The 8,976-nt window shown below is 28.6% G+C and overlaps 3 protein-coding genes across 3 annotated transcripts; 1 reads left to right on the forward strand and 2 right to left on the reverse strand.

The window, feature by feature from the left end:
- Nucleotides 1-1,396: 1,396 nt before the first annotated feature.
- On the reverse strand, nt 1,397-4,431 carry LOC106791465 (40S ribosomal protein S16-like). The gene is made up of 5 exons (XM_014757101.1): nt 4,347-4,431; nt 4,205-4,249; nt 4,015-4,146; nt 3,103-3,217; nt 1,397-1,805 (listed from the first exon to the last, which is right to left on the reverse strand). The coding sequence occupies exons 1-5, from the start codon at nt 4,353-4,355 to the stop codon at nt 1,660-1,662; spliced, it is 447 nt and encodes a 148-aa protein (XP_014612587.1). The 5' UTR covers nt 4,356-4,431; the 3' UTR covers nt 1,397-1,659.
- Nucleotides 4,432-4,447: 16 nt separating this feature from the next.
- On the forward strand, nt 4,448-7,071 carry LOC106791461. The gene is made up of 7 exons (XM_014757096.1): nt 4,448-5,165; nt 5,244-5,435; nt 5,522-5,709; nt 5,787-5,956; nt 6,033-6,294; nt 6,405-6,559; nt 6,647-7,071. Exons 1-7 carry the CDS (start codon nt 4,764-4,766, stop codon nt 6,748-6,750), a joined length of 1,473 nt encoding a protein of 490 aa, XP_014612582.1. The 5' UTR covers nt 4,448-4,763; the 3' UTR covers nt 6,751-7,071.
- Nucleotides 6,847-8,939, reverse strand: LOC106791463 (ubiquitin carboxyl-terminal hydrolase isozyme L5). Its single transcript, XM_014757099.1, has 6 exons — nt 8,793-8,939; nt 8,524-8,587; nt 8,294-8,399; nt 8,021-8,208; nt 7,586-7,783; nt 6,847-7,236 (listed from the first exon to the last, which is right to left on the reverse strand). Exons 1-6 carry the CDS (start codon nt 8,866-8,868, stop codon nt 6,933-6,935), a joined length of 936 nt encoding a protein of 311 aa, XP_014612585.1. The 5' UTR covers nt 8,869-8,939; the 3' UTR covers nt 6,847-6,932.
- Nucleotides 8,940-8,976: the final 37 nt, after the last annotated feature.

An 8,976-nucleotide genomic window follows, 5' to 3' on the forward strand; every position in this document is an offset into this window, starting at 1 on the left:
TACTGTTGGGACAAGAATATTGATTATTAAATAATATATATTGTACGTTTATTTAAATTTGTATATTTCTTTACAAATCGAGATCCCGATAAAGAATACTCTTCTATTTTGTCTACTGCGATGGCAGATTTCAATACCTCAATCTTTTTGTTCAATTCAGAGCTGCATATCGTTGGATGATAAGGTTCCGTTGTTCAATAAAAGTTCGACCTGACAAAGCAGTATTTAAATATTTGAATACATTGAAAACCGACCCCGCGTTATTGTCAGATTTTGTTTACAATATGTAAGCATGTTTTATATACGTTGACATAATTTACTTATTGTTTATTTTTATTTCCATATGTTTTTATTTATATTGTTTATTTTTTTTCCATATGTTTAATTTCTAACAAAACACGCATAGATAATTTAATTTAAAAAAATTAATTTAAAAGTCAGTATATTTCTGTTATTTTTGTAAAAAAAAAACAAGCAATGTGAGCACCGGCGTTCAATGTGTTAATTTTCTATTTAATTTAGAGCCGCATATCATTGGACGATAAGTAGCCAATGATCGCTGAAGGCGGGAGCCGACCAAGCGGTGTCATATTACTCTTGCGACCAATGAGATACTTTCTCCCCTTCCATTGGACATTTTTGGGAATAAATCTCGTTTCCCTTTCCATTGGAATGAGATGCGTATGTATGTGAAGAGATTTTTTTTTGTGGAATAATGATTAACTGAATAAAATATAATACCTCATTACAAAATATAAATAATTAGAGAGAAGTTAATATGTGTAAAAATTTAACCTTTTCGGGAGCCATGTTGCATATGTAAAACATACTATTAGTTTCTTCTTCTTTCTCTTTTTATTAGGATTTTGTCCTCTTATAATTTTTTATTGCTATTTCCAGAAGCAATTTATTGTTTTTACCGAGTGTAGGTTTGCTAGCTTTAATCCCTCTCGGAACCCTCTCCTTTTTATTTGGGCTTGGGACCAACTCTCTAGATGTTAACTAACTAACTAGGTGGAGAGTTTTGGTGTCAAATGGCACACATCGCGGTTTTTTCTCAAGCGGGTCACCCATCCAAGTACGAATCGTACTCAGCGTTGCTTGACTTAATTGATCGAGCATGAACTAATGCTGTCACCACGTCATTGCCATTGAAATTTATTAGCTTAAGTATATTAATTATATTACTTGCATAATGATAATTTTTCAATACAATAAAAAAAGTATGCAAATAGAAGAAACTTGAAATTTTTTATAATAGTGCACCTTATTTTCAATTATATTATTTTCCATAAAATTAAAATAACATACTCTAGAAAAATAGAAGAAAAAATTGTTTACAGTTAATTTCAAGAAAGAGAAATAGAAAAAAGGATAAAACGAATTAGTATATAAGCTCTTTGTGAAAATTCTTCCTTTATTTTGTTAAAAACGATTGGGTATCTTGGCTAACTACTTGCACAGTGATTAGGATCCTTAAAGCAGCATAGAGTTTAGTGTCCTGATGGTTTGATTCTTTCTTTTTTTTAAAAAAACAAGAAAAATAGGATAATCATCGATAATTAAAAGTCCAGCAATTTTTATGATTTAATCATGTCTGCAGAGATTTGTTTTTTTTTTTATTTAACGGTATAAATATTATATAATATGATAAACATATTAACGGTAGGACTTTTGATATCGTGCTCTTGCTCCTGGACCACCAAACTTTTTTGGTTCGCATCTCCTTGGATCTGCGACCAGAAGAGTACGATCATATTGGATTAGAATATCTTTGACTTCTTTTTTGCTCGCTTCATCAACATCTATAAATCGTAATACACTATTTTGTAATATTATCATTGTATAGTACAGTCAAACCTCCTATAACACGGCATTCGCAGATCGCGATTTCCATATAACGCGGTGCTGAAATTGCGACAGCCCTCTTCTAACGCGGTACTCTTACAGCGCGGTTTCCGTTCAAGAACATCCCATAAGTTCCTTAGTCACCTGATCAGATTTTTAACGACGATGAAACGGCACTATATTRGAAAAAACTACCATCTAGGACCTTCAGTTCGAACAATCAAAGGTGTACTCAGGGGTTTAAACCTTCAAAAGAACGTATCACCCTTCATGTGTGCAGCAATCTATCAGGGAGCCTGATGATAAAACCAATGCTAATAAATCGTTCTTCAACTCCCCGTGTAATGAAAAACATTAATAAGACTAAATTGCCTGTATTCTGGCGATCTAATAAGAAAGCTTAGATGACTCAAGATTTATTTAAGGATTGGTTTTATAATTGTTTTATCCCGGCAGTGGAAATCTATATGATGGAAAAAAATTTGTATTTCAAAGTTTTATTGATTCTTGATAACGCTGGTTGCCACAACATAGAACTGTATCATCCAAATGTGAAAATTGTCTTCCTTCCTCCTAACTGCACGTCATTAATACAATCTTTTGACCAAAGAATCATTCAAACTTTAAAAATGTACTACACAAGCCAACTTTTCTAAACCATTTTTAACAGATTGGAAAATAGTGAAATTAAAATTGCTTAGCTCCCTATAGAGAGGTTTTAGTGAAGTTAGAAAAAGAAGTTACAAATGAAAACCAATGCGAAGATGAAGCAAGTAAGGAAGACATTTTACCCAATAAAAGAAGACGAGTTAGGCGACTCATATCTGACAGCGAGGATGAGTGCTGAAAGATTACATAATTTTACAAAAGTTTGTCTTGTTTTTGTTGGAAAACAGTTTTTTAGTTTAGTTTTTGTTTAATTTTTTTAATCATTTTTCTTATATGAACTCTTCAATTTAATAAAAATAATTTATAATTTATCTTGTCTTTTGTATTTTTTGGTCTCCATATAACGCGGTACGAATGATGTGATTTGTACTAAAATCTGTGTTTCTTATAGCGCTGTTTCCATACAACGCGCTACGAATTAGCTTGGTTTGTACGGTTAAATCCCAATTTCTTATAACACGGTTTCCATATAACGCGGAACGCACTTACCGCGTTAAAGGAGGTTTGACTGTATATGATACATCCATATAGATAAATAAGGATAAAATATACACGAATACTCGGCGTATATTTATTGTTACTTACATTTTTGATAATAAGCTACAAGAGCTTTAGAAATAGCTTGACGAATGGCATAAATTTGCGCTACGTGACCACCTCCATTTACTCGAACTCTTATATCAACACCAGCAAATTTCTCCTACAAAGTTACAACACTCGTTACCAATTTTGTTTGCAATTGCAAAAACATTTAATATGCGAGGATAACATAGCATTAGTATCACAATCCTTGAATTTACAGTAACTCGCTGTATTATTAGAACATCATTGCTTTTTAAATATGATTGTCATTTCTTGTCTTTTTATATATGTTGTTTGCAGGTCAGTGATCTTTCAAATAATTTAAAGTATTATAATGTCTTAATAAGAGATGATAAATATAAAAAAAAATCAATTTACGAATGCTGGCATCATTTTTCAACAAATTAACAAATTTGAGATGGGCCTAAACGATACAGTGAAAGTGAAAATGTCTTCATATGTACAAGTTTTTAATATCACTTGGAGAATTCTGTTTTCTCTTTGTCAATGGTTCAAAGATTATTTATATTAAGAAAAAAACTTAGCATTTAACAAGCGTTTAACTTAAACTCATACCGTATATTCATGTTACTTTTTTTTTATATTATGGTATATAGATAATTATGTTATTTAAATAAATAACATTTATGTTTGTGACAATTAGAAAAAGTGTAATACTTAGTGAATACAAAACTATGAATTTCTTAAGTCAACTATAAGTAAGCATACTGAACAATTGTATTTGAAAAGCAATGGTGTTTGAATATTAAAGCAAGACACTGTATATGTATCAGAATAAAGTCAACATTATGAAATCTCTAACGTATAATTAACTTTCATTTAAAATTAGTTATTTGGTTTTAGAAAAGTCTACTATTATAATTGTTATAGATAAATAAAACTTGTTCTATTCACCTTCCCGAGAAGTAAAATAGGTTCTTGTAATTTATATTGCAAAACACGAGGTTCAACCAACTCCAATGGTCTTCCATTTACGCGAAGATTTCCACGGCCTCGTTTGCAGTAAGCTACTGCAGTAGCACTTTTCTATTAAATAAAAGTATATATTAATAATAGGTTAAAGGAATTGGTAACATGTACTAACCTTACGCCCAAACACTTGTACAGAATGGATCGGTTCCTTTTGTTTCTACAAAATAAATGAATAAATAATACATTTCTATTATTTAATAGATCAAATCAATGAAATTTTATTGAATAAATTTATTTATAAATTTCAAATTTACCTTCTGCATTTTGTTAAGCACGTGTACTTTCTTTTAAGGTAATTATGAGAAAGGAAACTAATGCGCCAGATGGCGGTAGTGTATATCAAGTTACTACGTTAGTCAAAAATTAGAGAGGCAATAATAATAAGATCATTATTATTATAAATTACGAGTCACAGTTTAATAAAATAAAATGATCGATTATTAATATAATTGTAATAGATATTAATACATTTAATTGAATTACAATCAAACATTTATTCAAAGAAAACAATAATAAATTCAAAATTGATTCTTTATTGTACAGTGATGATAGGTTTTAATTTTTTACGCATTTTTCATTAATGAAAGATAAATGAATGGAGCTAATGATTATTAATAAGAAAAAAATGACGAATTGTTAAGTCTACAAGGAATAAACGGTAAATTACTTAAATGGATGCTTACGGTACAACAATTATAGTAAAGGAAGAGATATTGGAAGATGAAAGTGATAGCGAGTATTTTGCAAATATTGATACATATTTCAATTTTTCTAATACAAACGAAAGAATTCATAAAATATGTCAGAAGAGATCAATTAATAATGACGAAGAAGATGAAGGTGAGCGTTCAAGCGCGAAAAGAAAAAAAACCACTAAAAATGGGATTAAATTAAGAAACGATGGCCCTAACGATTCGGATTCTCATACATTAAGTTCATTTAAAGATAATACAAAGAAAAAGAAAAAAATATCTTATTCGTTTACTGTTGAAAGATTAAATAATAATTCTGATGAGATTGATGAATCCACAATTGGCATGGAAGAAGAAGCTTTATTGAAGATAAATAAGAAGGTTAGTATTATTAATATTGTTTTATTTGAAATGAAACGAATATTATTAATAGAAATAATAAATACTATGTTGTTATAGAAATTAAAAAATTTGGATATTAAATTGATACATAATGTACCAGGACAACACATGATAGGAAATTATTCTGGTTCTCGTGGGCTGAAGGAATATGAAAAAAGATTATTTGAAACTTATGGACCACTTCGTAGAGGACATTTTTCTGTAGAAGAAGATAAAATCATTAAAAGGAATTGGAAGAAATTTTGCGAAGTAAGAAAATGTTCTTTTGTTTGTTTAAAATAATTGTTTGATCAATCTTCAATTATATTATAATGAATTTCATTATCGATATACAGCTTCACAATTGGGAAGAAGATAATGTCGAACCATTCATATCGGCAAAACATAGCAGACAATTTTATATTCCTTGTCGTATAGAGCGACAAAAATTTGTTCAATTTCTAGCTAACGGATTACCTTGGAGATGTTTGTTTAGCGTTAATACACGATTCAAAATGTTATTTCAAAACCGTACTAATCAAAGGTATGAAAATATATTTCCCTATATTTATCGTTAAACTTGTGAAATGAACAATCATTTATTTGAAATCTATATTATAGATATACTTCGAATGAAGATAAATTAATATTAGATTATGTAAAGAAACACGAGGACAGTCTAGAAAAAAGTAAAATTTTCTTAAATTTAGCGAATACATTGAATCGTACGAGGCTCTCAGTTTGGTCGCATTACGACATCGTTTTAAAAAACCGTAATATTCAAGAGGAAGGTAAGCGGATAGTTTTTTATTAACAAAGATTAGAGGAGAAAAAAAATTTGATAATGTTTTTTTTTATTTTGCGTAGAAAATATTTCTAAATCAAAGCCCGTATGGACGTTATCATTAATTACAAAATATGTAAATGAATTGCTTCAAATAACGAAATGTGACTGCATAGAAGAATTAAAAAATGCTATTATACCAAGAATAATTTGGATTAAATTAGGAAATAAATTAAATATAAGTTATAAAAGGTTGAAATACTTTTGGGCAGCTCAATTGCATATGCAGCTATTCTGTCCAAAAATTATTTATGTAAATGATATTAAAATACAATTAATAGAATAGTAAGTAATTTTGTAATTATAACGAATGTAATCCGTATAAAAGAAGCATATTTAATTATACTTAATCATAACATATACACATAAGTATTATAATATTATATTGTTTACAGCATGTATGTAAAAGGAATAACAAGTAGAAGAGAAATAATATGGTCAAATATTTTAAAATATTTTGACGGAATGACTTCTTATTTTCTAAATCAAATATTATCCTCTCTTATGATGGAATCGGATGTAAAAGAACGCAAAAAGATGAGTTTTTTAGGTAACATATAATATAAAGTATACGTACGTTATTAGTGTTGATTCGTTTAATGCATATGTAATAAATTCTTTCATTTTTCTTTTTCAGATGCTATAGAATATTTATATGAAAAGAAAATACCAGAAATAGAGAATGATAAATTAGACAAGTATTTACCTCGAATCATATATACTATCAACGAGAGCACGTAGATGTGATTTTGAAGTCACGTCTATATAAGAATAAAATTACAAATTTATTTTAATAAATTAAAATCAAGCAGTTTAACTTCAACTACTATAAAGTTGAAAAAATGAGATATTTATTTAAAAAATCATGACATCAAATTAATCGTTATCATACAGTAATTCGTATTATAATATATTTATCAATTTTATGCTTTATTTTTTTTCGATTCTTTCTCCAGTGCCTTCTCTTTTGCTCTTTGATAAAGAGGAATAAGTTTTCCTTCTTTGGCAAGTATTTTAAGTAATTCCATAATAAGAGGAAGATAATTGTGCTTTCTTCGAATATTTTCAATTTGATATCGTTCTGATTTTCTCATTTCTTCTTCTATCAATGCCTGTAAACGTTCCAATTCCGCAGGATCGCAAACATTTGCTTTTTGACGCTCGTAAAGTGTCTTTCTGTCTGTTACTATAGCCATTAAATTAAAATGTATTTCTCCTTCGTTGTATCTGTTAAAATGATATTAATATTACATATGGCATTTAGTAAAAGTATGTAAAAGTATAAAGGGTGATTCTTGGAATTGGAACAAGCTATTATTGCGGATGCATTGGTGCACCCATCTGATGTAATTGTATTTTATTTTTTAACCAATTGATTTCTGAAAGTTATTGAAATATTGCATATCTATACTTTTTGAAATATTTAATAATTTATATCTTTATTTATATATACTGAGTATTATTATTTGCTATAATACAGTAAATACAAGACAATTTTTTTATAAAGAATTTTTAATAAAGATTAGTAAAACACCTGTCTCAATTCCAAAAAACGAAAATAACCAAATTTACTTACTTATTTATACGTTTCTGAATAATCGGTTTAGCTGCTTGAACCCATTGATCACCAACTGGACAGGGTCCTAAATCCATGGGCCCATCCTTTAATCCATCCAGTTCGTATAATCGACCATCAATAGATACATAACTCACAAAATGGAATACATCGTCATCTTTAGATGCTTGTTTAGTGTCATACTCGAATAATGTTTGTCTAGAGAAAATATTATGTTACATAAATTTATATTATAATTTTAATTAACACTAATTGCCATACTGGTTCTTAGAGACCAGACTTAGACTTTCCATTCAGGCTACACAAGTGGTCAACATTCTTATGTCTTGCAACAATTAGCAAATTATCGTGGCCAAAATGGAAAGCTCAACAAAAGAAGTATAACGCGTAATAATATGCTAAAAAATACTTTTTCTTCTAGAACTAAAGTTTTACCTTGAAAAAGAATTGTGAACTTCTCTAATAACATCGGAATTACTTAAAGCAAGACCTCGCATATTTGCATCGAAACTCTGACAAAAGTTTTTAAATTCCTCTAAATTAGGACCCAATGATATATCTGAGTGTTTGCAATTTAAAAGTACGCTCAGTATTGCTTGTGTAGCGCAAGCATTATTTATTACCTATAAATATGATTTTTAAATTAATTACGAGTAACATTATATTGCAACTTTAAAATATTATATTTTAATAATAGAAATATTATACCTGTTTAGCAAAAAATATCTTATCTAATCTACTATCTTGTACAATATTTCCAGACGGTTCATCATCTTGTACCCATTTAAATAAAAATATTAAACCGTGAACTGGCCTGAAAAATAAAAAAAAAACATTTATTACTTTATACTCTAAAATATCATATATTTCTAATATTTGATGCGCATTCTCACACAAACATAGGTCTCTTGTGTAAGACGATAAATATAAATACGTACTTTAAATGCTCAAATTGTTCGTCATCCAAACTCCATAATTCTTCGACTTGAGCTCCATTAACACCTAAGAACACACAAGTAAAATTAAATTTCATTGGTAACACGAGTATAATACAATACGAATTAAATAATGTTATTTTCCTTCCTTTTTATTCTAGAAAATCGAAAAAATTAGATTCTAAACAAAATTATCACAATTATAATGTTTATATGTAATACTGAAAATTTCATAATAATGAGATATAAAAATAACAGAGATCATTATTTACCAAATTCTTTAATTAATTCCGTAAAAACACCAGGATCGCTTTCAATAAGACACCAATTTCCTGCAGAATCAGCCATGTTTTCAAACTTGAATTACAAATTCACCTACACCATTAGTTCTTCTTTATTCTTGTCATAATTTCCATGTCGGTAATGTAGACCTCGATAAACTTAGTTAATACGTTA

This window comes from Polistes canadensis, unplaced genomic scaffold, assembly GCF_001313835.1.
Source record: "Polistes canadensis isolate GaletaPanama2010 unplaced genomic scaffold, ASM131383v1 scaffold_310, whole genome shotgun sequence".
Classification (NCBI taxonomy): Eukaryota; Metazoa; Arthropoda; class Insecta; order Hymenoptera; family Vespidae; genus Polistes; species Polistes canadensis.